This window comes from Oryx dammah, unplaced genomic scaffold (assembly GCF_014754425.2).
Source record: "Oryx dammah isolate SB20612 unplaced genomic scaffold, SCBI_Odam_1.1 HiC_scaffold_19, whole genome shotgun sequence".
Taxonomy (NCBI): domain Eukaryota; kingdom Metazoa; phylum Chordata; class Mammalia; order Artiodactyla; family Bovidae; genus Oryx; species Oryx dammah.
The window spans coordinates 28500302-28514779 of record NW_024070203.1 but is presented as its reverse complement, the minus strand read 5'-3'; the positions used below and the strand labels follow the sequence as shown (position 1 = coordinate 28514779).

Sequence of the window (14478 nt, the reverse complement as noted above, 5' to 3'; positions counted from 1 at the left end):
CTGGGGGTGCCAATCACAGGGACATCCTAACAGGATCCATATGGAACCGGAAGTCCATCTGGGGAGGGGGAAGTTGAGGAGTCCATTTTCTGCTTTCCTCAAGATGCCCAGGGTCCTAAAAAGTTACTTTTATTCTTATCATGCAGGGGTGGGGGTGGCTTGTCTACTTCAAGACAAGCTAAAGAGACACTTCAACTTGAGAATCTGGGTAATCTACAGAGACTTACCCGTACAACGTAGTTAAATCTTCTGGAATCCAGGATGGCAGTTGAGAAGTCCAGCCTGTTGAAAGCTTCCCCCAGAGTGCAGTATCCATGGCGCTGAATGTGAAAACAGGGGGTGCAGAGGTCAAGTTCTAGAATGATCTGCTGGGACTCTGCCGACTAGCTGGGTGGCTGTCTCAGGTAACCTGCTCCTCTCCTGCACCATGATCAGCTCTTTCTGGGAAACTCCACACCCCTACCCCTCACCCCCGTGAGCCACAAAGATGGGTGGTTCAGCAGGCAGTTGCTTTAGTCAGTGACTGAAGTCATGACGTGTACCCTGTGGGCCCTTGTCCTCCACATGCACTTGCTTGTTGAGGAATAGTTGGGAGATGGATATGTGATATATGTTGATCACAGGAGCATACTTCTGGGGGGAGAATTAACCCTGCGTGTGTTAGCTCTGTCTGCCACCCTGCCTCACGTCTCTAGGGCTTTTGTCACTGTGATCATCAGAAGTGTTTTTAAGGCTTCACTAAGGAGCCAGGAAATTTTGGTCTTTGCTCTGTGAATGCACAAGGCACTGAGGGTGGAAACCCCTGACTCACAGCCCCAGCTCTACTCCTAGTACCTGGGTGGTCTCGGGTATATCACTGTCTCCCTCTCAGGGCCTCAAATCACAGAGGGAACTAGTTCTCCGAGGTCCCTGACAGTGATAGAAATTCTATCAATCTGCCATGCACATTTAGATATTACAATGTCGTATTCTCTTTTGCATCTTGTTTGTGCAGTGTTGCACCAGGCAGGCACAAAAACGTCTGCTGTATTTAGTAAGTAAACTTCCAGGGCTAAAAAGAACCGAGTTGAAGTCTAAAACTGATGTTAGAACAAAAGGGAAGCACTATCCTGAGGGAAAGGCTAGAACTTTATAACAGTACGTTTGAGATGGGAATATTCATCTCCATAAAGCACTTTTACAGTCATCATCTCACTGAACAACTGGGGAGTCCACCTAGTGACTTTTGCCTCTATCTCTGCAGCCCCAAACTCTGATGGTTGGCTAGGTAGTGGGCTGCAAGCTACCACCACCCACACCCAAGGGGACAGTCCTATACTCTCCTAGGGCAGGTATAAAACTAAGCGTTCTCCTTAACAAACAGATGAGTGCTCACCTCTTTAGTACTTCCTTTGTGAACATAGATCCATTTTTCCTGGTGGAAATCTAAAAAAGACACAAAAAACCTGATAGCTTTAAAATTTACAACATGCCCAAGATTTTGCATTTATTTTTCATTTATTCCAAAGTGTTAACAAGTTTTGAGAGAAAATACAAAGACTCTGCTGACAGTCTAAGGGGATGCAAAAGCCTAATTTCTGCAGTGTATAAATACCAGAGTTATAATTTACTTTGTTGAAGGCATTTCAAGTCTTTGATACTCAGATCGAGTATACCAAAGCTCCAAATTAAAGAAAAAAATCTAATACCCAAGTACAAGTTTGTGTTAAATGCCAAGCCTTCAAGTTAAACAGTAGAAATAAAACAGATAACATGAAGAAGCCATGCAGTACAGATGGAATCAACTAAAGATCTGTAATTCCTGCTTATTAACAGAAATTTAGACTCTCTGTTCATACATCCAGCATCTAGAACTGTTACTAGTATTTATACAAGGAAAGAGGGGGGAAAAATTTACATTCAAAGCCTCAAAACCCAGTTCCAAACACACTGGTGGTTCAGCTGACCATATCACTGAGTAATAACTAAACTATGTCAAATATAAGTGACAAGCCGGAAAAAACACCCCAACTAGCAACTGACTTATAAACGCAACTATAAAGAATACATTAATCTCACTCATAAAATGCACAACCAGGTTTCAGAGTGCAAAGATCCCGGTAACCTCTGTCAATGACACAGTCTACCTGAAAGCCAATGCCAAACACGTGAGGTGTGATTCCCGCCCCCCACGCCCCGACAGCCCCCGCCCCACCCCAAGAACCAATCAAAACGATCTACAGACAGCTTTCTTTCTTAAGTTCAAAACAAACAGCTTACACTGAGTTTTGGTTTTGCTATTCAGCATGTCCTTCTTTCTCTTCTTGGCTGCAACGTCATAGTTCAGGCTGTTGAAAAGATTCTCCTTATTGTATACTTCCTTGCTGCAGTAACTAGGAATAACAAGACCAGAGGGGATGAGCTGTAACAGTTATACTTTAACATGAGCTGTTTCTATAAATAACTCACTGCAGTTATAAAACTCAATCATATGTGCTCCTCAAACAAAGCAATAAAATAATCACTCAAAAGTGATTGGGGCTGCACAGGCCCAAACTTGCCTCTTTTAGGAAGAAAACAGTGTCACATCTCTATGGAAGACAGGGATGGGGACTTCTCGTTTTGAATGCCCAATAGTGTTTGCCATTGTATTAGACACATAGTCTGCACTCTTTAAGAGCCACCCAGGGTACAGCAACATTATTTTAAGCAAAAATCATGAATGGGTGGGGAGGGAGGAAGAGGAAGGGCTACTGGTATCACTATAATATACAATATTTTCATTTTGCAAAAATCATCTACCTCAAGCTGCTTAAAAAAAAATAGCTTTATGGAGATATGATTCACATACCATATCTTTGACCTTTATTTATTTTTAATTGAAGGATAATTGCTTTACAGAATTTTGTTGTTTTCTGTCAAACATCAACATGAATCAGCCATAGGTATACATGTGTCCCCTCCTTCTTGAACCTTCCTCCCATATCCCTCCCCATCCCAAGCTGCTTTTAACCAGCATGCTCCCCTCAGGTCTTTAAAACATTTATAGAAGTCTGACTTATAGACTGTATTTCTAGGAGGTGTTTAGTGTATAGTATTAGTTATGTTTCATATCTTTCCTTGACTGACACTAGGCATCATGTAGTGAGGTGAAGACCTTGAATCCTAAATGAAACAAGCTGAATTTACAATTCACACATCTGTTAGGGCTGAAAAGACAGAACTGGCCAAGTCACAGGTCACTAAACAATGTACAGTTTCAACTTGGGTTGGGGCATATTTCCTTCAGTAAGCTTAGCTGTCTTTGGGGGGCTGATGGAGTTCTATTATGTAATGGGACTTGAGAGTAAATCTCCAAAGAGTTTCCACAGAAGAAATGCAGGAGAAATATTGAGAAGATATAATGAAAAGATCCCCCTACCCCTACCTCCCAATCCCCATGGGGTATGCATATGCCAGGCAAGATTTTTATTTTTTTCAGGCAAGATTTATAATGTCAACCAGTAAAACATCAACTAGTTTTTTTTTTTCTTACATCAACCATATATTAGAGCCTTTTAACTTTCTGAATTCTTTTGCTGAATTTAAAATATGATTTGATTTATATCTTGTTTGGACCAACATCTGTTGGATAAGATGCGGCATGCCTGCACTTCTCCATGTTATGAGTATTATGTAAAAGAGAAAAGAGGGCTTGAAAAACAATCTCCAGGATCCTATTACTATCAATACAATGATCTCTCCAGTACTTCAATAAGTACAATAAGTATCTTGCTAACATGCTTACACGTGACAGCACCAACAATATACTCAGTGTTTCTGGACCCAGAGGGATAGGCTTGATGGATAATCAGCCATTTGTTAATCTTCCCTCAGGAGGCCAAGCTTAATACCATTTATTGAACTTCCTAATATCATTAGCCCTCTCCTTCTCATCCTGGGATACAGGATACTTTGAGGTTTCAGCGGGTTTACTGTAGAAATGCCCCGTCTTAGGGAACACTAAGTCTTACTGAGCCCAGGGCGAATGTTTTGGGCCTGGCTTTGTAACACACGTGAGTGTATATTTGCTTCCACAGCTCTAGGGGCACAAAACCACTGAGCAGCCAGCTGCCCAGTGCCAAGTTCAGCAGGATAAGAGGGGCAGAAGAAATGGAGAGCGGAATTTGGAGTCCTTAGAGCTAATTTAAGAAATTTCTGTCAACGCTGAGGAGAAGGGAGGAAAATGGAAAGTCACTTGACTGGTCCATGATGTACCAAAGCTGAGAACAGCTTTAGAAAACAAAGTTGAGGCCATTTTGTGTAAAAATATCACACGAAGACTTATTTTTAAAGGAAACACACACTGGCACCATGAGCAGACACCTACAGCCTGAATTCCACATAGAGAGCACCACAAAATGAAGCTGTCTTATTCTCAATCACACATTTAAGGTTTAGCAGAGCATTTTTGGAGCCTGGGCCATAGATTGTGACCATTCCTTAGCAATGTTAAATATTTATCTTTCATCTTATTCTTTTCTAATTGAAAACATTCCTCAAAGGAATTTGAGCCCTTGCTTTCCTCACAGAAATAACAATAACCTGCTTTAAGCCCGAGTGACTCATTTCCAAAGCTAGTTTAAGAAGAATTTGACATAATTGATGACGCTCTCCCACTGGAGAATGTAGAAAAGCTTTAACCAAAGCGAAACCCTGCACTTTTCACTTAGGTTTTGGACTTCAGAGGTAGGACCTGGAAGGACTACAGGGTTTATTTGTGTTGCCTGCTTATATGTTTTTTTTAAAGCAATAATATATTCAGTTAGAGGCTATTTTGAGAGTTCAATTATGTCCATTTCAAGAAAATGCAAAGCGAATGGAAAATTACAACTGAAATTTTGAACAAGAAAAGCCATCATCATTTAGGAACCACGACTTTTTCTTTTTTAATAAGCAAAACCATTTAAAGAGGCTGTCTTCATTAAATGCAATAGTAACCAGTAACTTGCTATTTTATAGTCAGTTCTAACTAATAATCTTGATTTTTATAGGCACAGGCCTAGAATAAGAAAAAAAAGACCTCTTCCAGCCCTGTACTGTCGTCACACACATACCAAGATACTTAAAGACAACTTTAGAAAAAATGAAAGATTTCAAAATAAGTGCATTTGGCAGCAGAGACAAAGGGAGAGAAGAAGAAAAAAAAGAAGTCCTATGTTTCATTTCATTTGTAATAGACCATTTGGAGAAAGCTGTGGCCTACTCCTAAGGGCTTAGTTGTAGATTAAGGCCAATGAGAGTTCTAGGCTAATTTGCTCCAAAACATACCCAAATTGTCAGACTCACAGGGCAAGAACCCCATTGTTGTGGCAAAACAAACAGCCTAGTGTATGAAGCCCTGAGAACACTGCCTTGCACACAGTAAGGGCTCCTAAAAATCTTAACTATTATTTTATTTGCTTATTCACTATTTTATTTGCTTGTTTTTATTTGTGCATCCAGGGCACCGGGGTAAACTTCCTGCTTCCTGGTTCAGCCTTAGCTGTACTTTTGGAGTTTTCAGAGGCACCACTGCAGGCTTGTAGAAGAGTGGCCCAGGCTCAGGGAGCTGAGATTACTCATCTGGGGGGTGGGGCAGGGCAGGGCTGGGGGTTATCAGTGAGCAGGACTGCTTGCGAGGTGGCTCAACCACCAGTTCCTTGAAGCCTTCTTGGATCGCCCTAATTCCTGTTGAACTCTTTCCTTGAATTTTCTTCATCTGCCCAAATGTAACACTTGCGATTCCTCTTAGGTAGTTTCAACTTTTTCACCAGGCGCCCTCCTTGAAGCTTATCTGAAATCCTCTCTTGATCTCAGTTCAGGGCACTTAGCTGTGATGGGGTTTTGGAACATTCTGCTGCTGGAAGAAGACAGGGCCCGGGACAGAGAGAATGGCCAGCATGGTCCACAGAAGGTGCTCTGGGCAGAGAAGCTGTGGTCCACACGTAAAAAACACCATGGTCCCCAGGCTGCAACACATCCAGGGCACCCTCACCCCCGCTGCCCCACCCCCCATTCTTGTCCAGGCAGCTCACAGAATGGGAGGTGCAATCAGACTAAGAGCCTGAGGCCTCTTTCACAGGCCTCTGTTGCACATCCATCCCCCTCCCTCTCTTTCAAAAGGGCCTGTCTTTTGTTTTCTCCTAACAGGAGAGGCATTCAGCTTCACCTGAGTAGGCAGGCTGGCAGCCCAAACCTGACATCACAGGGCAACATCACCAGGACTGAAAACAGGAGGGATATTTGAGCCTGCAAACCCGGGTCTCAGAAGGCCAACGGCTTTGAAGAAATTGGCAGACTTCTCATGTGAAGTAGGGAAGGGATTGTTTACAATTGCTGGGAGAAAAAAAATACTCTGCAAACAAACAGGCAGCTGCTTTGCTAGGAGCTACCAAATGAGTCCTCAAATCTGACTCATCCAAGAGCCCCAAGTAGTCACTAAATGGATCACCATTTGTGATGATGGTGGTAGGCTGGCAGTTCTAGCTAAGATGACCTGAAAAGGGAGGAAAGAAAGGAGGTTCAAGACGGGGAGAGAGAGGTGGGAAGCTAAGGGTAAACTTTGGTGGTTAAGGTAAACCTGTCTCCAGGTCTCCCCTACTATGGAGAGAGAGGCACTGCTATTCTAAATAGGAGTGACAACCAGCTTATCTCCCAGAGCAGATTCAGTGTGAATGTGTATGCCAAGCAGAGCCTCTGATTTGGAAACTCTCCTGCTGAACCCACTGGTCTGTCTCCCACTAAGGAACATCCTACGGTTGTATCTGGGTGAGCCGCTGGGACACAGCTAAGCAGACCATGGCTGCACCTCCCTAGGAAGAATCCAAACTGCCACCTCAAAATGAAGTCCAAAACATTAGATCCTCACTTCTTAGGAATAAGGAGGAAGGAAGGAAGGAAGAAAGGAAAGAAAGAAGCTTCCATTCTACTATACTAAAAAAGAAGCTTTTAGTCCAGGGAGAAAAATTTAGGCCAAATAGGCAACTAGAGTCCCTAAAAGAGTCTAGAGACAGCAGTTGGTCTTTTAATTTTTCTGTAAATTTTCTGAGTTTCCGTAAGTAAGATTTCTTTAGAGTGCTTCCCAAACTCCCTAGGGACGACCTCAAAGTATCTTTAAAGTAAAGGTCAATGTGCTCTTGTCTTCCCTGGCAGACCCCCAAGATTAATTACTTTTATTTTTTTCCACTGGAAAACAAAAAGTGATGCTTCACAAATCACAAACAGGTCCGGGGCCCTGGAGGTCAGGACGCTGAAATAACCATATTTCCTTGATGGTTTTTGTAAAATTGAGTGCCAGGGGCTCAGCCACACAACCACTGGTAAATCTGAGTGGGAAGCTGGCCCTTGTACAGGATTCTCCACTGAAGTCAGCGTAAGGGCTGGGGGTGGGGAGCAGTGGTTTTCACCAAAGGCCACGGGTAAAGTCACCCAAGGGTGAGCAGGCTGCACTGATCCCCTCTGGGCCAAATGGCAGCGATGTGGATGCCAACTGCGGTGATGAGGCCTGACAGACTCCAGGCCGTCTAACTCCTTAGTCGCTGCTTCTGTGTTATTAAACGGGGTGGGGGTGGGGCTTCAGGCTCCTCGGAAACAGATTTTCCACCACACTGACAGCTCAGGTGGAACGTGACTCCAGAGGCTCACCCAAGGCAGGCGGACTTTCTGCAGGGGACGGGCATCACTTGAAATGGGGGCGCGCTCACTATACAAAGAAAACGACCGGAAGGGCCACTGAGGAAACAGGTGCAAAGACGCGGTCCTCCCACAGGCCGAGGGCTTGGGTTTTCAGCCCGCCTCCCTCCCCTCCTCCGCAGCTCTGCCTCCCCGGGTCTTTACCGACGCTCCGCCAGCACGGATGCCCCAGGGACCCTCTGGTCTCCCCTTCCTGGTTACTCATCCTCCCTGCCCACTCTGTGGTCGTCTGTGCGTGGGAAGAGCCTGGAGGCGCGGCGGGCGGGACCCGTGTCCAATCCTGTCTCAGACTTGTGCTCAGAGCCCCGCCACCCCAGGGTCCACCCCAGAGTGAAGGTCATGCGGCCCACTCGCTGGCATTCACTCCCACCCCCACCCCCACCCCCCACGCAAATCGCACGACGCTGGTGTCCTTTAAGGCAGTGGACCCCTGAAGTTGAGTCTAAGTTTTAGCGTTTGGGGTTTAAGATCAGCTTCTCAGAGGGACCAGGATTCTGTAAGAAGTGCCCACTTGGAGACGCTGACCTTGAACAATAAGAGAAACCAAACACCCGTGCTCTGGCGACATCTCTGCAGAAACCCGGGATAATTCACTTCCATCCTTCTGGTCCGGGGCTCCCTCCTCACCCTGTTCCGGCCTGTCTGCGTCCCATTCACCCACCCCCGACTCCGAGAGGCCAGCCCGGGTCTGTCCACCGCAGCTGAAGTTGGTGGCGACCCCCTCACCTGCCGAGGTCGCTCACGAAGCTGCCGCTCTTCTCGTCCAGGAAGCGTTTCCAGCCATCCGCCGTCTTCACCCAGCTCTGTCCGGGCGACCGCCAGTCCTGCCCGAGGAATGGCATGGCACTGCAGGGGGATGCGACGGATGGACGCGACGGACTGATGGACGGGGACCTGCCCGGCGGCCTCGGGGGCGCGCCTGCCCTGGGCGGCTGCTCGGGGTGCTTGAGGGCCGGTAAGGGAGCGGCTGCGGGATCGGGGTGCGGAACGAGGTGCGGGCGCTCGCGGAACGCACGGTGGAGGGTCGCGGAGCGCGCGAGGCTCGCTGCAGTGCAGCGCTGCGGTCTGGGCCGCCGTATTTATCAAGGGCCGCCGGCCGCGGCTCTTTGTTGCCGGAAGAGCCTTCTGCTCTTAGCCCGGCCCCCCCCAGCCCGGAGGCCACGTGGCTTTGTTTATAGGCTCGACTTGTTTTCCGAGGCGCCCGCGGCTCCAGCTCCTCTGGCTGTTGCACAACTGCTCGCCGATGGAAACTTGAAGCCGTGCTGCGGGGCCGAGGCTCCCACTGTCCCCTCCGCCCCGGGCCCCTCTGCCTCCCTTCCCGCACGCAAAGGGCGCAGCTGCTGCGGCTCGAGCGCGAGGCCGGGCGCTCGGGGAAACTGCGCCCAGTCCTCCTGCAGCTCCCGGCCTGGCGAGGTGCGCGGAGGACTAGGCCCGGGCGGCGTCTGGATCGCTGCGGAGCGGGGGTGGGGTGAAAGGAGGCTCCCCGCCTCCCTGCCCCGAGCTGTCACTGTCGAGCCCCGCGGTTCCGAGCGGCCTTGCGGGAGCCGACCCGGCACTGCGCAGCCCGGAGCCGGGTAGCGGGGCTCAGCCTCCTGGCCTCTCTCACTGCCTAGACCTCGATCTCCTCGGCGGAGGAAGGGATCCGCCGCGAGGCGGGGATGGGGAGGAGGGACTCCTCCCTCTGCCCTCGAACTGTTGAAGAGTCTGCAGTCAGACCTGTCCCCCCGGTGGCAAAGGGAGGAGGAGGAGGCCGGGCGGCGGCTGGTCCCCGGGCGGTGGGAGTGGAGAGCAGGGACCGTCCCCTATCCCACTCTGTGCGCCCTAAGCGAGCCGCGCTGGCTGCTGCGGCGCCCGGCCCCGCACAGCGCAGTCGGGGAGCAGGTTAGGCATGTTCTAGCTCCGCTCACTGCCCGAGCCTCCGTCTAGGGCGCCGGGGACTGGGCTTTTGTTCTGAAGAACTGCTAAGCCCCTTCCCCTTCCTTGGTGTTTGGTATCCTCTGGGCTATTAGGCCAGAGGGAAAAATCAGGCCAGGAGTTTTGTTTTGTTTTGGTAAGAGTTTCCAGAAAGCCCCTCCGCCCGACTGATGGGTACTGAAGGAAGTTCGGTCAAAGCCCACAGGGAGGAGGCAATGCCCCCGGAGTCCTAGACCCTCACAGACCTCAGTTTATTCACCTAATCCTCCTAACCGCGAGCAGGGGGTCCAGTCTGGCAGCGATCCAGCCCCTGAGAAAGGTTAAGCCTGTGACTTAGCCAGGGTCACAAGGCTTGTTTCTTCACAACCCACTGTACAATCTGAAATCACCCTGTTTGCTTTTTGGTAATAAGCTACCACTCTTGCAGAATGTAACCTCGGGGGGAGCTCCAGCGTCTTGTTTGGGGAGCATCCCAGCTCCAGCACTTTGCCAGGCTTGGAGAAGGCCTTCCATAACTATTTGTCGGATGAGTAGGTGAAGGCATATGGGAGGCTGCTGACCTCAGGCTATCATCTTGCTTTTCATGACTTCTAGTTATGGTGCTTTATGATCTGTTCCGTTTGGTGATTGGATTGCAAAGAGTGGTCACAGCAGAGTAAAATCTCCATGCTCAAGAGTTAGCTTCCGCTTGATTCCTTGATACCTCCACAATCCCTCCCCTGCAGCCACCAACTCTGCCATCTATAAGGCTCAGAGTAGACAAATTGTGTCTTGGGAGGGGTATGTGTAGGAGGGGAAAGATGTTTTTAATAAAGTCTGTTTTCAAGTAGCCAGAGTTTTCTGATTCAGGTTTTCCACCATAAATAATTTATTAGTGTAGTAATAGTAAAAATAGCTTGTAAAAACACTGCAGAAGGTCCCAAACAAATGATAGTCACTATGATCCGGCTCATAGATGAGATAGTGTTGGGTCTGGCCTGTGTTGGAGAGAGCTGATATCTGCAAGGGAGCATAATTAAGGGATGTGATTATTAAAGATGCACGCTAGTTACACGTCAGCAAGCTATAGCTCTGTAGAAACTACAGAAGGCAGATTTGAATTCTAATTCTGCTAGAGCAACATATTGTCTGTCTGACCTGGATGAATGACAGATTCTGGAAGCCCAGTTTTCTCAGCTGTCAGGAAAGAATAGAGTCTATAAATGTCTACCTTTCAGGATTGTTTAGAAAGTATTTTAAATGGGATTATTGTTACCGGTTCTTTTCCCTTTGGTTGTGTAATGCCCTCACGTGGCACATGGCCTCTTAGTAATATGTAATTCCCTGATTCTTTTTTAAAAGTTGAAATATAGTTGACTTACAATATTATATTAGTTTCAGGTGTAGAGCATAATGATTCAGTATTTTTATAGATTATACTCCACTTAAAGTTATTACAAAATAATGGCTACAGTTCCCTGTGCTGTACAATATATCCTTGTTGCATATCTATTTTGTACATGGTAGTTTCTATCTCTTTAATCCTCTACTCCTATCTTGCCCCTCCCCCCACTGTTATCCATTACTTTGTTCCCTCTGTTTTGTCTGTTTCTGTTTTGCTATAGATATTCATTTTTATTTTTTGATTCCACATATAAATGATAAAATATTTGTCTTTCTCTGTCTGACTAATTTCACTAAGCATACTATTTTTTAGGTTCATCCACATAGCTGCAGATGGCAGATTTTTGTTCCTTTTTAATGACTGAGTAGTATTCCATTGTGTGTATACACCACACCTTCTTTATCCATTTGTCTGCTGATGGAGACTTCTGTTGCTTCCATATCTTGACTATTGTAAATAGGGCTGCTATGAACATTGGGGTGCATGTATGTTTTCGAATTAGTGTTTTCATTTATTTTGGATGTATTGCCAGGAGTGGGATTGCTGGATCATATGGTAACTCTTATTTTTAGTGTTTTGAGGAACTTCCATGCTGTTTTCCACAGTGGCTGTACTAGTTTACACCCCTACTAACAGTGTACATCCATATTGTCATCAACATTTGTTATTTTAGACTTTTTGATAATAGCCATTCTGATAGGTGTGAGTGATATCTTATTTTTGTTTTTATTTGCATTTCTCTAATAATTAGTGATGTTGAGTATCTTTTCATGTGCGTGTTAACTATCTGTATGTCTTCTTTGGAAAAATGTCTACTCAGATCTTCTGCCTGTTTTTTTTTTTTTTAATCACATTGTTTGTTTTTCTGATATTTGAGTTGTATAAACTGTTTACATAATTTGGGTATTAACTCCTTGTCAATAGTATCATTTGCAAATATTTTTTCTTGTTCAGTAGGTTGTCTTTTCATTTTGTTGATTTTCTTTGCTGGGAAAAAGTTTTTAAGTTTAATTAGGTCTCATTTGTTTATTTTTGCTTTTATTTCTTTTGCCTTAGGAGATAGATACAAACAGTCTTGCTACCATTTATGTCAAAGAGTATTCTGTCCATGCTCCCTTCTAGGAGTTTTATGGTTTCATAATTTACATTCATGTCTCTAATTTTGAACTCGTTTTTGTGTATGGTGTGAGAAAATGTTCTAATCTCTTCCTTTTACATGTGGCTATCCAGTTGTCCCAGCACCACTTATTATTGAAGAGACTCTCTTTTTTCCAGTGTATATTATTGCTGCCTGCATTTATAGCTTAATTGACCATAGGTGCATAGGTTTATTTCTGGGCTCTCTATACTGTTCCATCGATCTGTGTGTCTGTTACTGCGCTAGTATCATGCCATTTTGAGTATTGTAGCTTTGTCATATAAACTCAGTACTTCCCTTATTCTTATCACTGACTTTGGCCATGTAGCTTGCTTTGGCCAGTGGGATGCCAGTGGATGTGATGTGAGCAGAGGATATCATGTGTATATTTGTCTGACTGGGCTTGTCTTCTTGCACTTCTACCAAAACCATGGCAAGAAAATACTCAGAGTAGCCACTGCTTCTCAAGCCTTGGTCCTAGGATGCAACGCATGGAGCAGACACACCACTTGTCCCACAGATATGGTAGCAAGAAATAAATATTTATTTTTGAATGCCACTCTGATTATTGTGGTCTTTTATTACATAGAATTCTTGTGTCAGTTGCTGACTAGGTTTGAGTAGATAAAACTCTATGGAAGTTTTAACTTAAAAAATTTAAGCACAAGTAGGAAATCACAATTTTGAGGTCCTTGACTTTTTGGCTAAGAACTAATCTCAGGAAGCTTCAGTGTTTGTCTCCAGTCCTTTGGCTTTCTCCTTCTGTGACTATCATATCTTACCTCTGCCATTACTAGTGTCTGAGTGACTGCTTTAGATTTCCCACACCATTAAAAATCCAACTTGACACTTTTTCCAACACATAGTTTCTAACCAGGAAGCCTTGTAATGCCGAGCCCTTCAACATAAAGAATGTACTCTGCCATGTCTAGACCAATTACCTTGACTCTGCAAAGGCTGTGGAGTTGGAATCCTTATCATGCCTGAGCAGTTGAGAACCACAAAGACAAAATGTTAGTGTGATGCCTGTGGACTCAAGATATAGAACCAGAAGGATACTCTGAGAATTTCCCAAGGCTCAGTCTGGGGAGGAGCATGGCCTAGGGGCTTGAGCAGTTCACACAATGCAGGTACTGTGGCTGAGTTCCACTGCACAGATATTGAGCCTCTGCCTCTGCTGAACAGCTTTGTGCAACAGACTGACCAGATTACATGCTGGGTATTCGGTTATTTATCTGTGTTTCTCCCCTATGGGCTGGGAGCTCCTTGTTGGCAGGGCTATGTCATCACAGTGCCTAGCACAGTGCTTGGTACATAACAGACAAACCATAAATAACACAGTGAATGTTGAGCTAACCCTGGGATGCTGGTAGTGCTATGTCTTTACCTACTGACACCTTATTATTTCTAAGCACATGCAGAATAGGGAGGTAGGAGAGTAACATTCCCTAGTCCTGCCCTGCATATCTGAATTTTCCAACAATGATGCCTTACCAGTTGGTGAGGCAAATAGAGAAGGTGGTGGCTTCCCTCAAAATGATGTTTTCATGTGCTTGTTACCTTGATGGCAGATACTAGCCATACTGAAGATAGTGTGCCAAGAGCTTTGCAAATGTAATCCTGTTTAACAATCCTCACAAAAGCCTGTGAACTAGGTACCATTATTCCCATTTTATAGATGAGGAAACCGAGGCTCAGAAGAGTTAAATAGCCTGCTGGGATAAACCAGCTAGTATGTGGTGGAACCCAGGCTGGTACCCAGATCTAACTTCAATTCCAACTGAAGCCAGATTGACTGGATTCAAATCATAGTTCCCTCCTGAAATGGCTGTGTGACCTTGGGCAAATTACTTAACCTCTCTGTGCTACTCTTTCCTCATTTGTGAAGTGGGAATGATGGCAGTACCTACCTCAGAGGGTGTTGTGAGGATTTATTGAAGTAATGTGTATAAATAACATATAATAGTGCTAACATCAGTAGTAGTTATTATTTTCATGCAAAATTTGCTTAAGTCCATTTATGCCATTTCCCCACCAAATTTTAAGTGTTGAGGACATGAAGCACAGCTCACTTAGCTATTTTCCAGATATGAGACAATGTGTCTATTGGAGCAAACTGTACAATGAAATGATAGTTTACATATTGTTAGTAATTATTTATTGCACTTGAACTCTGGAAGTGGGCCTTGTTCTGTTCCAAAGACTACATTTTCAAAGTTAAACCTGGCACGGTTGTAGCCTGATTACTACCATGTAAGGCTGTTTAGAGAAACTGTTTGTAGAGAGAACTGTGAAAAACTTGGTAAGTATAATAAATATGATAAATATGTTTCTAATTCAAAATGACATA

General features: G+C 45.4%; 1 protein-coding gene across 1 annotated transcript in view; it reads right to left on the bottom strand.

Moving 5' to 3' along the window:
- Positions 1 to 13506, bottom strand: part of FBXO32 (F-box protein 32) — a 41739-nt gene extending 28233 nt beyond the window's left edge. The window contains exons 1-4 of the mRNA XM_040261868.1: positions 8419 to 13506; positions 2260 to 2372; positions 1376 to 1425; positions 228 to 320 (exon numbers count right to left, since the gene is read on the bottom strand). Of these exons, the coding sequence (XP_040117802.1) occupies positions 228 to 320; positions 1376 to 1425; positions 2260 to 2372; positions 8419 to 8534 (372 nt within the window). The 5' untranslated portion in view covers positions 8535 to 13506. The remainder of the gene's footprint in view (positions 1 to 227; positions 321 to 1375; positions 1426 to 2259; positions 2373 to 8418) is intronic.
- Between the last annotated feature and the right edge of the window lie 972 nt (positions 13507 to 14478).